Source organism: Aotus nancymaae, unplaced genomic scaffold (assembly GCF_030222135.1).
Source record: "Aotus nancymaae isolate 86718 unplaced genomic scaffold, 86718_ANA_hifiasm-v0.15.2.pri h1tg000065l, whole genome shotgun sequence".
Classification (NCBI taxonomy): Eukaryota; Metazoa; Chordata; class Mammalia; order Primates; family Aotidae; genus Aotus; species Aotus nancymaae.
Genome location: NW_026988480.1, coordinates 4,727,699 through 4,748,593, shown reverse-complemented (window position 1 = coordinate 4,748,593; position 20,895 = coordinate 4,727,699). Strand labels below are relative to the sequence as shown.

Below are 20,895 nucleotides of genomic sequence, written 5' to 3'. Positions count from 1 at the left end.
CCTCATGCTGACTCTCACGAGGTGAAGAGTCAGGGTGAAGCCACGAGGGACTATCCTGGGAGAGCAGCATCTTATCCATCCCTCCAGGGCCAGGGCCCGGGAACTGCAGACCCAGCTCACCGCAGCCAGTGCCCAACAGGGCCCCCAGCACTCAGGGTAAACTGCAGTTAGGCGCAGGCCCCAAAGTCTTCTGATCTCCAAAGGCACCAGAAAAGGTGACATGGGCAGACTGCGGAGGTGCTAAGAGTAACAGGGCTTGCTAGCAGGTGGAAGAGGCCAAGGGATGAACGAAGTGCATCCTTAGCGAGGCCCATAAACAAACAGGCCTAGCCACAGATACCCATTTGCAGGAGGCAGCATCCTCTCGATGCAACACATTCTGTGAAACCACCTGAACTTGGGGGCCAGGACTAGTTTTTCTCATCAAAGATGGTCTTAACACACCTCATGCGGTTAAAGCCTCCGGAGACCTAATTTTGATCATTAGTAAATAATTGTACGCACAAACCCCTATCCAAAGTGATTACTGTGGTTCCAGAAAATTAATTTTTAGAATTAAGCATAGGGAGAAGAGCTGATTGGAGCTAAGACAAGATTTATGTCCTATTAATAACAAGGTTAAACTATGTGACTAATTGTGTTTGAATAACAAATGGAAAAATGTGCTCTAACAACTCATTATGTAGCTGCACGAGAATCCTTATTGGCTGAAAGAAAATGAGGCCTGTCAAAGCCCTCTCACAGTGCCCACTGAGCTTGTCTTAAGTTCGTAAAGAAACAAGTTCCTAATAGCACTACTGTACTTTTTCTTCACCAGCACTCCTCTCCGGGGTGCCCCTGGGGACACCCCACCCTCTCTCTCAGCACCTCTGCACACTGACTGTAGGAGTCGGCTCTCTGCCTGCTCATGGTTTCTGCTTCTTCAACATGTGAATTCGTTCTTGGCATCATGCAGCACAACCAACTCACTGGGACCCGTGGGGTCAGCGCGCCCCACAGGTGGCCTCGGCTGCCCTTGCCACCACTTCACATTTCTGCATACCTGGCTTACCCACCCGTATATGGAACAGCTGCTTCTGGTGTCAAGCCCAACTCTGGTCTCACCAGCGGCAGCTGTGGAGAGAGGACGAGTCCCGTGACACAGGATGAGGCTGCAGTGGCTGCTGTCTCCTGCCCTAGACTTCCTGTTCTGCAAAAGCAACTGTCCTTACAACAGAGGCCAGATGGGTTTGGTTTTGTTTCTTGCAGCCAAAGGCATCCTGAAGAGCAGGTGAAGCACAGGGTTCCAGGCTTGCCCGGAGAAGGACTCCCCACATCTCAGCAGCTGGTGTTACCAGTGTCATTACCTGTGATGCTGTGGAGCTGGAGCCTGGCCTCACGCCCGGGCCCCTTGTCCTTCTCAAAGACCAAGCCCTTGGCAGTCCCAGGATGGTGCATGGCAGGAGAGGCAGCTTCCTGGCAGTGGAGGTACTGTCCTAAAAAGCCCCTGGGCCTCCTCAGAGAGGTCTTCCTCTCTGATGGTTGTTACCCAGGATGTGCCAAGTTACCATCAGGGAACTGAGGCTCCCTGATAAGTGAAATAAAAGTCTCCCAATACCTGCAAGGAACAAAGGGCTATTCAGAAATGAGTGCTAAGTTCCTCCACTGCTTGTGCAAATGCATCTCCTTTCAGCAGCAAATGCCAGTGTGTGCTGCATTTGGGGGTGATGCTTCAGCCCCAGGCAGGAGGCTGGATAGACTCAGAGTGTCTTCTCCAAACTCAGCAGGGGTCTGCCCTTGGAGGTCTGTGAGGGGCAGGAAGAAGACTAAGGCTCTGGGCTCATCTAGATTGAGCACATTTCCTGCCTGCACCTCTACCTGGCTGTGTGATTCCAGCTGAAGTATTTCATCTTGTGGAGCTTCAGGACCTTGGCTTCAGCATTTGAAAATAGCCTCTCTTTTGCAGCATGTGGAAGTGCTGTGAAAATTAAATGTGTAGTAACACACCAACCAATAGATGCTTAAAAGCAGGAAAATTAGGATCTCCCTGATAGAATCTCTTAGAACCCAAATGTGAGTCTTGGTCCAGCATCACCTGATTCATCTGAAGCCTCTTTCTTGTCCATTTGGAATGCAGAGAAGCTATTCCTTATGCTTTCTGGTGATGCTCTTACAGACACATGAGCTAGACTCTCAAGGGAATCTGCTTCAACCTTTACCAGTTTTGCAAATTATCTTCCATAATATACATTCACTTGTTGATTTATTATATTTTCAGTTATCCCCTTACTTAAAACATTTCTTTCAAAGGCCTACTCTCTGTCCCTGCTCCACGGGTATGGATGACGGGGAAGAGGGCCCAGTGTGCATCCTCAGAGCTGATGTGGAGATACAGCCAGTACAGCCTGGGAAGGGTGAGGCCACCCCTGCTGCACAGTGAGATGCTAATGGGACATTCCAGTGACAGGAGGTGAGACCCCAGGCAGCCTCCTCCCCGAGGATGCTGACAGGTGAAGGGACCTTCCCCCACAAGGAGTAGGTTGCACCTCCCTGCACCTCTCTGGCCCTCGTTCCGGCCTCTGGACTCAGAGAATCGGAGGCGTCCCTCCCGCATGTGTGCTGCAGGAAATAGCCACAGGTACCCCAAATGAGCCTCAATCACTTTCCATTTTCTCTTTTGCCTCCTGCCACAGCCTCTCACCATCGGGTCCCTCCACTTGGGATGAGCTCCACGTGACTAGGGTCCTTCTCAGAGGGACAGTGGCATCCAAGACAGAACACAACAAAGCCACTAGCTCCTAGAAAACCTACTTCTGTCAGAGCAGAATGGTCAAGCTAGCCATGCGCGGAAGGTCACACCGGACTTCTGACTGGAGCCACGTGTCTAACTGAGCCAGTCCTTCTCGTTGGTGACACTTTTGTAGCTGCAGGTGCAGACGTCATTTTGAAAGCCTATTGAATGTAATTCTTTTTAGATTCAGGCCATCCTCCCAGCTTGCTGAACCCTTAGTAGACACCAGATCCAGTGCCCATTAGGGCGTGCCCCCGGCGTGCCAGGTGCAGGGAGACAACGCAGACACCACAGGGGTCACCTCGCAGGACCCCACAGCCGAAGCCAGCAGGCTAGGACCTGCCTGCCAGGGTGTCTGCTTCGGCCCCCACAGTGCTTACAGAACACTGAAATGTGCAAAATTGGGAGGGTTCAGGTTTTCAGTGGCAATTCTGATTTCTCTCAAAGCATCCAAAGTTCCGGTGACGCTGGTCCCATGCTCCTGCTGGCCATGCTCGGTTGGTGGGCAGTGGCAGTGGACACAGGGCCCCGCCTCCCCAGCATGGGCGCCGACACTCAGTCTTGCCTCAAGGAGCTACTTACAGCCTGACTTCTGACGTCGCTGAGCTGAGACCCTCCTCACACGGCAAACAGCCAGGATCAGGATGCAGGAACCCAGAAGGCCTTTGGGACAACCCCCTATAGGGTGTCACATCCACCAGCCTGAAACATCAACTGTACTTACACACACAGCTCCCCTCGCCTCTCAGAGCCTTCCAAACCTCACCCAGCACCCTCAGGAGGAAAACGGCATCCCACTCACCTTTCTGTCCTCTCCCGTGACCTTAAAGAGGTACTGCAGAGGGAGACAGTCGCCAGGCCATGGCAGGGGTGCCAGCCTGCCTGCCGGCGTCCTCTGCAGTGTGTGTGTGTTGGGGGTGGGGGGACAGCTCTGGTATTTACCTGGGATTATCTGGTACCCGGCCCAAGCCCCAGGGTCTCGGAGCATCTCCTCCTGTGACGCTCTTCCCTCCCGACACCCAAGGCCAGCTCCAGACACAATGCATGGCGCTTCCTCAACTCTGAAGGCCCCTGAGGGTCGGACACAAAGGAGGACCACCACGGCCTGCATCCACCAGGGCACTGAGAGCAAAGGGAGCCTCACCACAGAGGCCCAGTGGCAACAACTAGACCGTGGGCCCAGCCTCTCCGACCGGGGCTCGCAAGTCTCTGCTATAACAATCGCCCTTACCTTCAACAGCCTGTCTTAAAAATGAGTCACAAAGCAGTTAAAAATGCCCTGTTGATTCTGACCACAAATACCCAGTTTCCTGAACACTGACTAATTTAATTTCCCCGCCTTCTGGAGGAAAGATATTAAGCACTCAGTAAGAAATTCTTCGGTATTTGTATTTTTGGTAAGTCAATGAGGAGATATTATTAAACTTAAATAAATCAAATCACTGATTAAATTAATTGCCATTTAGTAAATGATGGAATGATATCCACAGAAGCTGCACCTTCTCACAAGAGTCACTCACTGGTGACAAGGAGGACTGCTGTCACCTCTAACAGACCCTATAGAAAACCACACTTGATGGTTCCTCTAAGCATTCTCCCGGAGCAGAGGAGGACGTCTGCTCTAACATCAGCTTCTGCCTTCCACGAGAGAATAGGTCTGTGTGCTCTCACTTTGCTGGTGAAGTCACAGAGTACGACCTCAGGTAAACGCAAGACCAGTAGACTCTGGCTTAAATATTAAACAAGCCAAAATGTTGCTGTTTTAAAATTTATCAACGACAAAAAAATAAAACAGAAAGCCCAAGCTAGACAGACACCTCCAAAACATCTCACACTATTCATGAGCACCCAAACACCAGCGAGGCCCCGTGAGTCACTGGCAGAGGTCGCTGGCAGCGGAGTGTGGAGAAGCCTGGGTTTACCAGCTCCAGATGCCCACGCTTCCATGAGGATCTGACCCGCCTGGGTGCAGAACCCACAGCACGCTGGCAAACTGCTCTCAGGACTCCCCCTGGCCAAATGTTGAGCAGTTGTGTGTGTGTGGGGGGGGTGCCACCCCAACTGGGGGTAGCAACAAGCCTCGGCAGGACCAGGGAGGTGACATCGGCACTGCATTACTCCTGTAGAAGCACTTGGGCAGGACCCCAGACCCAGGAGAGGAAGCAGAGCCTGGGCGGGGAGAGGAGCTCAAATCCAGGGCAGGTGAAGGACAGCCAGGCAGGAAGGAATGAGTGGGCTGTGGGATGGCAGGTAATGGGATAACGAGGCGACTGGAGATGTCCTCATTCATGTCCCGGCATGTGGATCTCCAATCAGCAGCAGCCCCTTTGCGTGGTGTAAGTCTTTCCCAGGTGGAGGACCACAGGTGTTTGTTTGAAACTCAGCTATTATGACCAACCAAGATGACTCAGGCAAGCCCTGTGGGTACCCTTAGCAAACTCGGCACAGCACTCAGGAAGAATCTGGCCAATGCAGGGTTACAAAGCCAGGGTGCAGTCATCGTGGAAGAACTTGGTGAGCCTGCCTGGGGCTGCTGCATGCTCTGGGATCTCCGGGGAGAGGATGCAAGGTAGCTGGGGAAGACCTCCCTTGCTCTTCTAGAGAGAATCATGGTTGCTTTCTTCTGGCGCATGCCTGTCACATCCTAGACCACCAACTCTTTACTCTGTCACCATCATGCTAAGCTCTTGAGAGAAAAGGCCACTTTTTGGTCAACCTCTCAGTCTCAGGGTCTGGCTAAAGACCTGGCCCGTTGTAGGGGCTCAGGGTGAGCAAAGGGAGCGAGCTCAGAGGGCGTTGGCATCCAAGGAATCTCATGTGCTGCTGAATGGGAGGCTGAGAGATCTTCTCTACCCATGACTGCTCCCGTGCAGAATTTTCTCTCCCCTCCTTCCTTTCATGAAGTCCTGTGGCCCACAGCCTTTGCAGGGCACTGAGCCCTGTATGTTACGTGTCTAGAAAGGATCCACACCAGAGCTGCAGGTGGAACAGAGACCCATGAGGACCCACAGACGCTGCAGTGAGACCACTGCCGCTCTCCTGCCCCGTCCCAGCCTGTGAGCCGGGGGAGGGGGGTGGTCACCATGCTGTGAGAAACTCCAGGTTCACGTCATGGCAGTCACTTGCACTCAGACTTGGGGTCTCTGGACACCAGCATGTGATCGCTCCTATTGCATTATGGAGCCACCAAGGAGTCTCTTGAAAAGAAGAGAGGCAGAAGAAAGGTACGAATGCCCGTGTGAGAACTTCAGAAGGCTTTGGCTACAAAGCTTGGGCAAGAATGATTTTTCCTTTCGCATGGATGTTTAAATATCTCTATATTTTCCTCCTCTGTTTCCTCCTCTTCATGAATCTGCTATGTAACAGTGAACATAATGACACGAATGAGGAAGTTTCCAATCGCCTCACCATCCCGTTACCGTCCATAGATTTCGTTACGCTTTCTTCTTTTTCTGTTACCCGAGTTCTTCCACGTGAGTGAAGCCATGTTATGTATCAGGTCCACTTTGTCTATTTTTCTACTATTTCAGAACCCTTGACTGGACTCTGGCCTCAGCGTTACTTCCTCTGACTTGAATGAAGGGAAAAAGAACATCAGATTTCTCTTTTCCTCAAGCAAGAGGCAAGGAATGGAGCCAAAGCTCTCTGCCCGACACCATCCCTCACTGTGATCCTAGACCCAAGGCCCCAGGAGGTGGCTGGAGGCTGTCCTGCACTTGCTACCCACTCCACTGGGAAAATACACTTTTCATGAGATCAGAAATCAGCACTAAGCACAGATAAAGAAATGTCCCTTCAAGCAAGTCGGAAAAAAAAAAAAAAAAACAGAGAACAAGGACTTTTTTTTTTTTTTTTTTTGAGACGGAGTTTCGCTCTTGTTACCCAGGCTGGAGTGCAATGGCGCAATCTCGGCTCACCGCAACCTCCACCTCCTGGGTTCAGGCAATTCTCCTGCCTCAGCCTCCTGAGTAGCTGGGATTACGGGCACGCGCCACCATGCCCAGCTAATTTTTTGTATTTTCAGTAGAGACGGGGTTTCACCATGTTGACCAGGATGGTCTCGATCTCTTGACCTCGTGATCCACCCGCCTCGGCCTCCCAAAGTGCTGGGATTACAGGCGTGAGCCACCGCGCCCGGCAGGACTTTCTACAAGTAGTTCTGAGTGAGAAACATCCTTCCTGCTCATTTCCGTGGGCTTGAAGACACAGGTGACACAGACACCAATGCCACATTCTTATAGGGAACTAGCTCCGATCACAAGAAAAACACCAGCAGGCAAAATTCCCCCGTTTCCTGTTCTGCTTACAAATTTGGACAATCCCTGGGGGTGGAGGCCAGTTTTCTTGCCAAAGGCTGAGAGAGCCAGATAATATTTTCATGGTCTTATTTTAGAATGGGTAGCTCTGTAAACAACCTCAGTGACAAAACCCACAGACAGCTTGTCTGGATCCAAGGTCACCGGCGAGGTAGACATCCCAGATGCACTTTAGACATGTGACAAAGTGCACAAGCCCAGCCAGCGCTGGCTCCCAGATGAGGGACACTTACCTCACCTTCTAAGTTTTGATAGTGCCATAATGCAGCCTGCTCTGGGGTCCGGAGGTCAGAACCGGAGCCACACTTGGGAGCCAGCGGGTACTGGAAGCAAGGTCTATCTCTCAAGAGGGCAGGCCTTGCATGGCACAGGACAGGCAGATTTGCAGAGAAAGGGATGGATGGCCTGTCTTGCTTGAGAACAGCAAAGGTGGGGAAGTGGAAGCAAGGAAGGAGAAGAGATGATTCAAGTAGAAAGGCAAAATAACTTCTAGACAATATGCGTTTAGCAGAAGGAAAGTCAAGGTCCCAGGAAGCTGATCAGTACAGTGGCTGCAATCACAGGCTTTGGTCCTGAGGCCGGGTCACACTCAGCCACGCTCAGCTCAGTGGCTTACATGGGCCTCCCTACCCTCAATGGTGGAACAGTGGGAACATGCGTACTTAATTTATACAGGATGGCATGAGGAGTAAATGAACAAATAAACAAAAAAAAAACGTATCCAGCACTTAAGGCCTGGCACGCAGAAATCCCTCACTCCATAAACATCAGATGTTGTGGTTGTTCTAATGATCACCTCCACCCCTCAGGGCTTTTCCTCCAGAGCCTGCAGCCCATTCCGCTCGAGGCCCTGCCGACTGGTGAGGAGGCGCTTTCTCTGCCAGTTTCTCCACTAAGCTGACATGCTGGCTGTTTGACCTCGGACATGTTACTGAAACTCTCTATGCCTCCGTTTTCTCACATGGGGACAATGGCTGTGTCATATCTACTTCATGGATCTACTTTAAATAGAAACTACAAGTTCGAAAAGGAGGCTATTGCCCTGCAGGTCCAGTGGAAACTCTCCTGCTTTCAGCAGAACATATTCAAAGTCAGGACTACAGCACAGAAACTCTTAACTCCCGGGTACTGAAGTCAAGGTGCCCGGATGAGCCCAGAGTTTTCACACCTATTATTGAGCCAGTGGTGAAACTTTTTCAAAGAACTAAGATTCATCTTTAAGCATCAAATCATTGTTATTATTTGCCATTTTTTATGAGACTTTTTCTAAGATATACAGATACATGGAGTTTTGGTCAATAAATGTAAAAGCCTCTGTGTTAGGCTGGTTGTTGCATTGCTAAAAAGAAATACTGGAGACTGGGTAATGTATAATGAAAAGAGGTTTAAGTGGTTCATGGTTCTGCAGCCTGCACAGGAAGCATGGTGTGCACATGTGCTCGGCTTCTGGCGAGGACTCAGGTGCTTACAGTCATGCCAGAAGGCAAAGCAGGAACCAGAGTCTCGCACGGTGGGAATGGGAGGAAGAGGAGGATGTGCCACACACTTTTAAACCACCAGATCTCGTGAGAACTCACTATCGTGAGGACAGCACCAAGCCATGAGGGATCCACCCCCAAGATCCAATCACCTCCCACCAGGCGCCGCCTCCAACACTGGGGATTACAATTCCACGTGACATTTGGAGGGAACAACATCCAAACTGAATCAGCCTCATAGGACAACAAGCACCATGACAACAAGAAAAGAACCACAAGAGAAGATCCCAAGACTTCCCGCCCGTCTTCCCAAAGTAATCATCTGGCACATCCCTGAAGCCTGGACTCCAGCCAGGGGCACACTCACCTGCTTTGCGGCGGCCTGGCTCGGAGGTAAAGAACCCGACGTGAGCACAGGGGGGCTCCCAGGGCCACAGAGTTCGGGAAAAGGATTGGGAATGGCCGGCAGAGACGAGGTTCTAAACTGCTGGTCTTCCTCCTGAAGGCGTCTGGAAGGCAGGGATAAGTGCTTGTTAAAAGCTGCCATTCCCCACATGACCCAGCCTTACCACTGTGGTGATACACCCAGAAAGTGGGACGCAGAGCTTCTAGGAGTCACTGGCATGCCCACGTTCATGGTGACATCCTTCACAACAGCCAAAAAATAGAGGCAACCCAAGGGTCTGTAGACAGACAGATGAACGGATGAACAAAATATAGTATTATCCATACCATGGAACACTACCCAGCCATGAAAAAGGAGGAGCATTCTGACACAGGCTATAACATGGATGAACCCTGAAGACATCATGCAGAGTGAAACAAGCCAGTCACCAAACCACAGACGCTGTGTGATTTCACACAGTGAGGCAGGTAGCGTACTCAGAACCATAGAAAGTAGAACGGTGGCTGCCAGGGGCTAAGGGGAGGGAAATGGGGAGTTGCTGTTTATTGGGGACAGAGTTTCCGTTTCATAAGATGAGAAAGTTCTACAGACTGTAACATTATGAGTGTGCATGAATACTACCAAACTGTACCCAGAAAAAAACAGTTAATATGGTAAATTTTATGTTACATATATTATGCTAAAATGAAAAACTAAAAATTACAAGTTATCATTCTCAGACCCAAAGGGTATCAATTCCCTTCTTCATTAGGCATCCCAGGGAGATGGGGATGCCCATGTTCTGTTGTCCTGGGTGCGTGCTCGACTCACACGGCACTCAGTGCCTGACGGTAGCTGGCATCAGCTCCAAATAATTCAGCCGTCTGTTGAGTGAATACCTGGTGTGTGTGTGAAAGGTTTTCTGAACAGGAGTGTTTTCATGAGAACAGGTGTTTTTCAATGTCCTTGAAATGAACATTAATCTACTCAACAAAGGCTTTGTGTGTTCTCATCTGAATTATGCAGTGGATGCTTATTTATATAAAAAGGTTGTTGATACTGAATTGGAAATTATAGCTTCATGTATTTGTCCTCCCAAGGCACAAAAGCCTGTGTCCCCATTAGAAACACATCTTAGAAATACATGCTGAATCCAGACCACCTCTACTTTCCCGGCGCTTCTCCAGGGATGTCTCTTCCCTCCTTCAAAAAATGCGCAACTCACTTGTCATACAACCATGCAACACACACAGTATGATGAATCAGAAGCAATTGTGAACAGCAGAGAAATCAAGTTAAAAGTCACAACAAAAGCCAAGTGTCCCTCGCCCCCCACCCCCACCACGCAGAGTAACTTCTGGCCCACACCTCCAGGGCTCTCCTGGACACACAGCCTCCTCCACCCTTCCTGAGGCCACACTGCCCTGTCCACAGCCTCCTACCTTCAAGGAGAGGACAGCAAACCTCACGTCATCTTCACTCAGCGTTTCCAATCCCTCCCCACGTTTAAACCTACCAGAGAAACCCCCATCACAGGCTGTGTCTTCAAATAATTTTTTGACCATTTTGACAATTTCACAAAATCAACAATCCATTAGCTTTCCTGGGAGATTTGCCACTACGGAAACATAGTCTGTGATCATTTTCTCTTTTACTGACTTCCCCTGTTTTTAAAGGAAGATCCAGCTAACCAACCCATGTAGACAAGCAAATGATGCTCAGATTTAAAACTACGAGAACTCCCATGGCATGAAGGGACTCCGTGCTGTGAAATCCAGGAAAGCCGTTCCTGTAACGGTGTGATGATGTGCCAGAAAGTTTACATTTACTGCGAACAAACCCGACTCTTCCCATGACAGCTTCAGCCTTTGCAAGGCGTCCAGCTGAAAGGTCTGGCCATTATCATACAGGAGGAGACGGATAAAAGGGGTGGCAGTGCCACTTTCAGGGACATTCCCGCCAGGCAGCTTCTAGCCAGTGACTTCACCTCGAAGAGACAATGTGATGTTTTAGCGTCCACAAGGCTTGTCTCTTAATTGGGTTGTTTTGAGCGTTTTAAAAAGTCCTGTGTTGACTTCAAAGCCGCTCAGAGACATCGCCTAAGGCAAGACTAGGGGACATCACACAAGAACAAAAAATCCCCATGAAAGAGGCCCACAATAGAAGGGACAGTGACTATGGAGAGGGGTGCTGAGATTTAGGGCCATCAGGGATGGTGGCGGGAACTGCAGAGCTGGGGGCAAGGTGTGGCTCTCTCTTCTCTGTGCCCTGGCCCACTTGCATTTGTCTAGCACACATGCACGGCCCTTGCGATCTCAAAAGCCTGAGTTCCTTCTCCGTCCAGAATCAGCTCACCTGTCAGCTTTCCTGCATGTGAGGCCCTCTTGACCTTCCCAAGCGTCTCCTCTGCCCAGACCTGCCTGCAGCCCAGCTCCCTTTGGGGTGCATGGCAGCCCCTGAGAAGTTCCTCCGCAGCACGGACCATGCTCCATGGCCCCCCGTACCCAGCAGCCAGCTCCACGGCCACTTCCCACCTGCTAGGGTGGGCCCTGCTGTGCCTCAGTTTCCTTACCTAGAAAGTGGGGATAACCCACCCTGCCTCCCTTGGAGAGCACCAATAACAAATGAGGAGCTCGTCTGCATGCAGTGAGCTCTCAGCACATGCCTCACTTCACAAAATAAACCTCGGGTGACTCTAGATTCATTTCCACATTTTTTAAATCCACCTGAAGGTAAGAAACAAAACTATCTGAAAGGACATCAGTGGGAAGAGGCTGGCCCCAAGGAACAGTGCCTGTGACCCTGTAGGGAGAGGGTTCTGCTGTCCCACAGAGCAAGCCTGCCCTAGTCCATCCCAGGCAGCACAGGCAGCCCCGAGGCACACGTGGGCAAGTTCAGCCAGAACTCGAGGTTCAGGGGTCCTGGGCAACCACTCCAGCAGGGAGGCAGGCCTTCTGACTTTCCGGCCCACGCTTGGGCACCTTTGCCGTGCGACTGCGACCCCATCTTCCCAGGGGCTCCCCAAGGCTACTGCGAATGAGTGACCCAGAGATGCTCCCAGGAGAAAAAGAGGTCACCCACCCGACTGAACTCCTTAGGAGCTGAGAACAAGGGTCCACACTTCAAAAAGCGAAGTCGGACAAACCCTGGGACAGCCATCATTCAGCATCAACGGATGTGACAAAAAGTGGCAAGTCGGGGGAAGGAGAGGTGAAGCTGGAGAGGCAGCTGACCACAGGCGCCAGTGCAGCTGCACCCTCTCCCCTCCGTAAGAAACAGTGGCCACCTGGAGCAAGCTGATTATCTGGGCTGCAGACGACCCAAGATGTCAGACCACAAAGAAAACTATTAAAAGTTTCTAGAAGCAAGGAAGATCCCAGGAAATGAACCTAGCTACCCAGAAGATGGTGCGGAGAGAGGAGGCACCAGAACCCCATCGAGGCCAGTGAGGGCAAAGGCGGTCCCAGCAGAGATGGCTGCACATCCTCCGCAAAGGCCCAGAGAGGCAGGCAGGGTCCCGTGAAGCCCCACGCCATCCCCACCACGGACAGCAGCAGGGCAGACAGGCCGATCCTTGAGGGCTGGCCCTGGCTCTCAGCTCGATCCTACGAAGATCTTCACTCAGGTTAGTCTAAGGTGCTCTTGGCACCTTCCCCTTCAACATGACCATTCTCTAGACACCCTACTCCCAGGCACTCGAGACAAAATCCAAGTCACCCACCACACTCTCTCTGTCTCCTCACTGCCCTGGCAAAATTCAAGTGCTGGCAAAACCCAGCTGCTCCTCCTCAGCAATGCGCTCAAATCCCCCTCCTTCTTCACCTTTGGGCAGCGCACCATCATCTCCCATCCGGGAGGCTCCTGAGACAGCTTCCAAACTGGCCATGCTCTGCCAGCCCTGCTGCCCTCTACCACTGCTCCTCTGGCCCCTGGCAGCCAGAATGCTGTTGTCAAAACCCAAACCCAGCCCCCTCACGCACCTGTCCTGTGTGGCTCCTGAAAAAGGCACATGAAGGGCTTTGGAACCAGCCCCCATCTGCATCATCTCTTCTGCTTACAAAATTTCTGCCTCCAGCCATCTGAGCTCCTACTGCCCTCTGATATCCCGTTCAGAGATCCCGCCTCCCAGGAACCTCTCTCAACATCCCCAGCATGTTCCTCCTTCCAGCCTCCCTGCTTCCACAGAGCTGTGCCTACCCCTGAATTAGCAGAGGAATGTGGCAAAATGCAACTGAGTGAAGTCTGGGGTTACACAACAAGCCCCAGGGGGCGCCGTTGAGGCCAGTCTCCCGACCCCACTCTGGGCAATGAGAACTGGGGGCAGACAATCAGCTCCATGGCTGTTCTTTCAATCTCTCCAGAGATTTTTCCTCTGATGGTTTTCCCGCATATCCCTCTACCTAGCACGGTGCCTGGCACATAGCAAGCGCTCAATAAAAGGTACTGAAATTGAACCAGCTATGAGGTTGAACGCAAGCGCAGCACACCGCACACACTCAGTGTACCTGTTATTCCATCAAAGGATCGTATCTGCCTCTTGTGCATGGCCAACACTAATCCCCCAAAAACCATTTAACCCACAGAGGGCAGTGTCCCTGCTGACAGCTCTCACTCTGGGAGGAGGCTCTGCCTACGAGGCCAGGACCTACCTGACAGCGAGGATGTGTACGGGCTGGGAGCGCTGCACCCTCTGCCTCGGGGACGCCTGAGGCTGGACGGACCGAGTGCCTGAGGCCCGAGGCTGGCTACGGGCATGTTGGCCATTCTGCAGGAGGGGCACCGTGTCCGACTGCATGCTCTCCAGGGATGCGTTCATATCGTTCACCAGGGCTTCCAGGTCCACATCATCCTCTGCACAGAAAAAGACAAGCGCAAACAAGAAACTTGAGCAGTGGAGAGCGAGCAAACCCAAATGTACATCTTGGTGATCAGGTTCCAAAACTCAATCCTATTTTTTCAATGTTATGTAACAGGTAGAGGAGCAACACTGAGAGAACTATGACTGTAAGGAAGCATGCATATTACCTGCATTCATCATAATGGATATTCCAGAGGCAAATTCAATCATGACAGCTGGGCTGTATTTCCACCTGTCTCCAGGGAGAAGCCATTTGCAGCAACTGCTCAGCTCCCTTCAGCACCCGCTTCCCTCCTCCCCACGCCCTCTGCTAGGCCACACACAGCAACAGCTGCATAGCAGGACCCCCCTGGCCTCGACTCAGCTGACGGAATCACAGGTGTCTCCCAGGATCAGGACTCTCCTGTCCCTGGGATTCTAGAAGTGAAACAAGAGACAGAAGCAGAGCAGCACCCAACACTGACACTGGTTCCAGCCCAGTAAGGTTAAGTAGGGGCTGACGCCATGGCAGAGGTTTATGTGTAGCTGCTGCTTGAACCCACACCTGTGGGCTTCAGGTGCCCACCTGTCCTCTCGACTGGCCAGAGTGCAAGAGGAAGCCCATCTTCACAGAGGAAGGCATGAGGCAGATGCAGAGAGAGGCCACAATGGCACAGAGAGTAAGCAAGAAACAGCGGCGGAAAACACACTTCAGAAAGGGAGGAATGAGCATATAGACTGCAATGGCTGGTTTTTTGTGTCAACTTGGCTGGGCCATGGTGCCCAGGTTTTAGCTAAACACCAGACTAGATGCTGTGAAGATATTTTTTAGATGCAATTAACATTTAAACCATAGACTTTGGGTAAAGCAGATTGCTCTCCCTCATGTGAGTGGGCCTCAGCCCATCACCTGAAGACCTGAATGGAAGAAACAGGCCGGCTTCCCAGGGAGAAGATGGAATTCTGCCTCCAGACCTGAACGGTAACCCTTTCCTGGGTGTCCGGCCTGCCAGCCTACCCTGCAAATTTTGGACTTGCTAGCCTCCACCGTGTCATGAGCCAATTCCTAAAATACATATGTCTCTCTTTGTATACAGCCTATTTAATGGGTCTGTTTCTGCAGAGAACCCTGCCTAATGCAGAGGCCTAGGGCAGCAACTCAGCACACAGAGATGGGGAGGGGTGGGGTGGGACGGGGAAAGGGCCAGGAGCCGGGGCTGTGCAGCCCAGCTCTGTGCCACCTTGCAGCTCAGCTCCCAGTGCTTTCTAAGGCCTGGCAGCATTCCTGCTCAGGGAAGACTGGTGAAACATTCTCGCAGCCATACCATAATTTTGTAACAACAAAAGCTAATTTGAGTTAGTTTTGCATGTATAACCCAAAACATTCCAATAATATTAACTCCTTTTTTCTGTATTTTTGTATTTTTTGCTTTTTGACAACATGGCAAATAATGATGGAAGCTCACATAACTCATCCTCTCTTCTGCTCCCAGAATAGCTGCAAGTTACACCCACTTAACACACAGTGGGGCTCAGGGTCACAGATAGCAAGACCCTCTTCCTACCAAAGGCTACAGTGCTTGGTTGGTAGGAAGGAAAGCAGAGACCAGCACTTGCAAACTTGCTCACCCTGCCCTGCTCCTACTGGCTGTGGCCCAGGGCCCGGGATATGGGCTTCCTATGTTTTAGGGTCTTAACTCTCATGAGCTTAGCAATGGTGTCCACCCCACATCGGGGTTGTAAGGACTACGTTAGTTATTATCCGCTTTATAACAGAGCTTGGCACACAGTAAACAGTAAGGTGTTATTTATTAGCCCCATTTCATCTATTTCTTACAAAATAATAAAAAGTGGTTGTTATTAACCTGGCTTCACAGCTGAGGAAATAGGCCTGGAGGAATTAAATCACCTGCCCAAGGTCACACAGCCGGTACTGAAAACAAGCTATGCAGCCCCTCATTCTCCCCCTACCAGGTACATGCTCCTCACAGAAGCTCCGGAGGGTGCCCCTCCGGCCGGGATGGCCTTTGTTTTAAAGGGCTCCTCTCATCTCTCAAGGCCAAAGGGCATAACAAGACAAGACATAGGGAAATGAAACCACAACAAGGAGGGAGGGAGTTCCTGGGCAGGCACGGTAGTGCAGAGGGTGTAGAGGGGGCAGGGTCACCCTGGGGCTAGCCCTTGGGCCTCTGGGGTATGTGGGGACAGTGTTTAGCCAGATCACACTCAAGATCCTGGTGAAGACAGACAGAACGGAGGGGTGAGGACAGAAGGGAGGCTGAAATGACAGCACTGAGACCACGAGGCCTGGCCAGCACAGCACCCTGTCCTTCTGAGGAAGGGGACTTCAGAAAGACAGGAGCCAGATGGATCAGAAGCTGCGGACTGGGTGAAATCAGCGGCTGAGATGCAGCAGCCAGGGCCCTGCGCGCCCAGGATCTATGCAGAAGGAGAGAAGAAGAGAGATGTTGCCATAGTTCGAGTTGTGAATGGTCAAATATTAATCTTGGCCAGGTATTAAAAGGACAAAGTGCTGAATCAATAATTAATAATTACTGCATAATCAATAATTAATCACAAGGGAGAACACTCAGAGTCAGCAGGCGAACTCTTGCTCATAGTTGGGGGCAGGCGGGGTGGGGAAGAGTTGGTTGGCAGAAAATCAGGACCCCTGGAGGGGCAGGCATGCACCTGCCTGAGCTCCCCAGGCCGAGAAGGCCTGTGGCCTTTGGGAGAGGAGAGTCTCACTGTCAACTGCTGGAGCGAAAACGGCTGTCCAGAGAACGCTGCCTGCCAAAGACGAGACTTCAGCTCTGTATTTATTGAGACCACTGCATTCATTTTCAGGAAAAGTAGTTATACTACAGACCACGAATCTGCGGCTTCAGGAAAGTTCTAGAACACAGGTACCATGCCCGCTCATCTCCTACACTTTTAGCTGACAGGGAACAGTTACTTAATTTAACCTCTGGAAAACAATTAAGTACGAGTGCCGCTCTTAACTTACCATATTAACAGCTCAATACTTCTATCTCAATGGGCCATCTGAAAATCAATACTGGCTAAAACATAAAGTTCACTGTAAGCATAGTTGGTCTTGGGTGATGTAGGAGGTTGGTCTCAACACCACACACGTGCACACATGGACACAGATGCCAACATGTCCACACATGTGCACACACTTGCACACACATGCAAGTGTGCTGTGGGGCCACTCTGCCAATTCAATGCCTGGCTTTTATCCTGCTTTGGAAATAAAACCATGGTACGGTTCTCATTGGGACCGTTCTCTTCTAGGAAAATAACATGTTTTCATACCCTCTGGGGAATTTTCATGTGCAGTTATTTCTCTCTATGCATGTCCAACAGCCTTTGGCCGTGCTCCCCAGCCAGGCAGCCCCCAGGGTCTCCTGTCTTCCTGCTAAGCCTTCTCTCAGTCAACCAGATCATTCCTGCATCACATCTCTGTAATTAGGTCAAACGCAAAGTAATTTTGTCATTATTCAAAGTACATATAAGGTAATAGATGCCAAAATATAAATGCAACACGTGTCCTGAAAATGCTTTTACTCTCCTCTGAAGTGGATTATTTGTACAACTACTTTCTACTTTAACACATTCAGTCATGAATCTTTTCACCAAAGCCCGGTCAATCTGGTAACTCAGTAGGTTATAATCTTCATAAACTGAATCCAACCATTCTACGTGGATGTTTCAAACCTCATACTTTGAAGAGCCATTAGAACAAAAACAAAACTTTTTAGAAATTTAAAATGCCCTACTCTAGAAACAATTGCAAAATTTCCTGTCGGGTCCATTAACATTTTATCTGTTTAGATAATAAAATCACTTACGGGTCTCTGACTTACAAACGTCACTAAATTCTAATGGAGAACAATAGTTAAATGTTCCAAACAGGGGTTTTAAAGGTCTGATTCAAAAGAAGACATCTTTTCATATTCTACACCAATATTTTTTTAATTGCTATATTAAGATATGACTGAAATCACACTGACTTCTTACAAGCATCCCTATGGCGTCTGTCAGCTGGTCCACCTCAGTAAGTACTCTATGTGCCACCTCTGCGCGTGTGGTCAGCTGCGAAATTCTTGCCTAGTTCTGTGAATCCAAGTGGATCAATAATCACCCATTTGTGAAAGGCCTTCTACTGCATAACAGAAGTGGGAGAATTGAGTAAACAAATGCTTCTGGAAGTGAATGTTCGGGCTGTCTGTTTAATGTTAGCTTGATGCCAAAATACTTTCCATGGGGCTGTCCCACTGAGAGGGATGGTAAAAGGGGAAGAAAAAAAATAACTTTCTATATGAAATTTCACTTCACACAGATTTAGAACAATGTATTTTCTACACAAATATAGGTCAAACAACATAGCTGTCAATCAAGTTATTAATAGTTTTTTTCCTTTTTTAAATAACTCAATCCAAAACTGGGTATTAACTTTGCCCCAAATATTTGAGTAGCTTGCCTGATCTCAGATTCACATCTCATCTAGTTTCACTGTCATTAGCTAACTGAGGCTGGTTTAGTTCTAAAATAGACCTAAACTCAGGGAAACACATTTGCATGGGGCTTATAAATCATCATGAGTAAATGTCTTCCATACAGCAGGAGAGGTGTGCTGACCAGGAAAAGGAAAGGAGGCCAGAGAAACTGGGGGGGCAGAGGATTTAACTTCTAGAACCACCTCACCACCTTCACCAATACATTTCTTAGTTTACAGCACCATCTAGTGTCTTCTTTACATTGTTTAGGGATTAAAGACGACACTGGATTCACTTTACTAAATGATTTGGCACCATAAGGAGATGCTATTTGCACCACGTGTTTAGGACGTGTCCATTACAGTCCTTTCTTCACAGACCTACACAAGCATCCATCAGTGTGCAATGCCTTCACAGCTTTCTCCACCAACTTCTTCCCCCATTTCCATATGGAAATATACCCTGTTAAGTCATAAACAGCTGGGATGGGGTATATCATTAAGTAAAAGCAGATTCAGTCTCTGAGATGAAAAAAATAAATGGCACTTTACATGAAAAGTCCCTAACACATGTGCAAAGCCAAAGTTCTTACACATTTCTATCTGGAAAAGAAGTGAAGGTCAGGCTGCAAAAGTGTTTTCCACTAGACCATGTTCACTTGGCAAGCAATTTCTGTTAACTTCTAACCAATTAAAACTTTGTGCAAATATAACTCAACCTTCTGCTGAAATATCTTTTTTGCACAACAATTCATCTTCTATTCTCTTGTATTCCAGTCACATGCACTTAATTTTCTGTATACACAGTTTAGACATAAGTAGAATAAGAAAATCAGGTATTATATAGTTAGAGTATTATTCTCTACCACATTCATGATATTTAAAGACATTCAGCAAACACAAAAGCAAACCACCTAACCACAACTCCAAATAAAAATACAAATGGAATCAATGCTTTATTTCAGGGGTTCCTAGACACAGGCAGGATCTGAGGCAGAAAAAAAATCCCTAGAATTAGTCTGTCCAGCAAATGTATATAAATCCTCTCGTTCCTAGAATCAGAGCCATACAATCGTTAACTCCTGGCTTTCAGTGTTTATAAGAGAAACTTTCTTTTTCTAACCTTTGTCGAAAATGGCATCCTCTCCTCTCTACCAAGCTCACAAAAGACAAGAGTGACCACCATTTTCAGTCTCTAGTAACTGAGAAAACACATAACAACAAACTGATGAATTTAACAAGTTGTAAGAATATATATATTTTTGTTTTTCATTATGAACAGATGCGTCTGAAAGAGTCGTGACCTACGCTAACGAGCAGTGGCCGGGCTCAATCAGTGCGTACACCTATGGAGACTCAGCAGCCTCCACTCCGACTCCCACAGGCCACATGGGCAGAATCGCCATCAAAAGCATATTTAAAGTTCATGGTGACATAACATGGGACAAAAATAAACATATATCCTGGCCATAGCATAGTTAGACAAAGCTAAAATCACAAGGACTCTCTCAGTTTGCTGAGGCTACACTCACTTGTTCCCTGATTGCTATTTACAGGTGGTATCCCAATTATTTTTCTTAGAATGTTTTTTCTTCTAAGATAAATGCAGGCTAGTGTATCCAGGAAGGCTGCATGCATATTTAATCCTATATCCAATTCTGAGGGCTGGGGCATTTTCTTCCACTACCTTTAAACTCCATCCAGACCCTCTTCCAACATGACTTACAGATCCAGGGCACTACTCAACAATTCTATAGGTAATACAAAATACGTAGACGACTAATTGTCTGCTTTCATAAAATGTGCCCTCTGCTCTCCTTAAAGCTACATTTAAATATACGCATTCTTTCCAAATAAAGCACTACCCCACCCTTTGAGTGTTTAAGTATCTATGGCTGCTATTTAGATTTGGAGCAACCAAGAAGCAACTGGGAGCCAAACCCTAGAGTCTCCAAGCATGAAGATGATGAGGCACAGAGCTGGCACAGCTCATGAGCTGCCAGAAAGGGTGCAGAAGGCTGGGAGACACGAAAAGGAGAAGCCTCCAGCTCGACCCCACAAAGATCACTGGGTATGCAGAGCGCCCAAGGCTGCATCCTTGGCCCTTTCAGACCTCAGGCAAGCTGCTCCAGTCTTCAGGCCTCCCACTCGAGGGGAGATGGTGTCTATGGCTCCCAAGACGCAGACCAACCTTAGGGGCTCTCCAGACCCCTCGTTCTTTGTTTCTTTGAAAATGTGGTAGTTAACAATGGATAGAGAAAAATCAGTATTTTACATATGAGCTGCTAAAATCATATCTCCCTTGTGGAAGGAGAGAGGATTCTTACAACGCAACAACCAGGAAAGAGTTTCTGTTGCCAAAATAATCTGGCTTATGAGCCTCTCTCCTCTGTATGCACGCGGCGCCTGCCATGAAGCACTGAGAGACTGCCTGGGCATCTGAGTATATTTGAGTTTATGGGGTTCTTTCAAAACACCAAAGTAAACATTTGACATACTTTCTGCAAGTTTCCATTTGCATTTTTCGTGTTTCATGGGGGCTGCACCCTTGCCTTTCATGTGAGATGTAACTTCCCCTTTTAAGTCATTTTGCCCTAGACTTTCTGCT

General features: G+C 49.2%; 1 protein-coding gene across 8 annotated transcripts in view; it reads right to left on the bottom strand.

Moving 5' to 3' along the window:
- The window catches only part of GRB10 (growth factor receptor bound protein 10), a 203,790-nt gene that overhangs the window by 67,265 nt on the left and 115,630 nt on the right, over positions 1-20,895 (bottom strand). For 7 of the 8 annotated variants that reach the window (XM_064366674.1, XM_012458915.3, XM_012458907.3 and 4 more), the window contains 2 exons: positions 13,599-13,800; positions 8,932-9,073 (listed from right to left, as the gene is read on the bottom strand). In XM_064366674.1, the coding sequence (XP_064222744.1) occupies positions 8,932-9,073; positions 13,599-13,765 (309 nt within the window). In that variant the 5' untranslated portion in view covers positions 13,766-13,800. Of the gene's footprint in view, positions 1-8,931; positions 9,074-13,598; positions 13,801-13,974; positions 14,093-20,895 lie in introns of those variants that run through there. The other variant, XM_012458923.3, reaches the window with a different exon arrangement.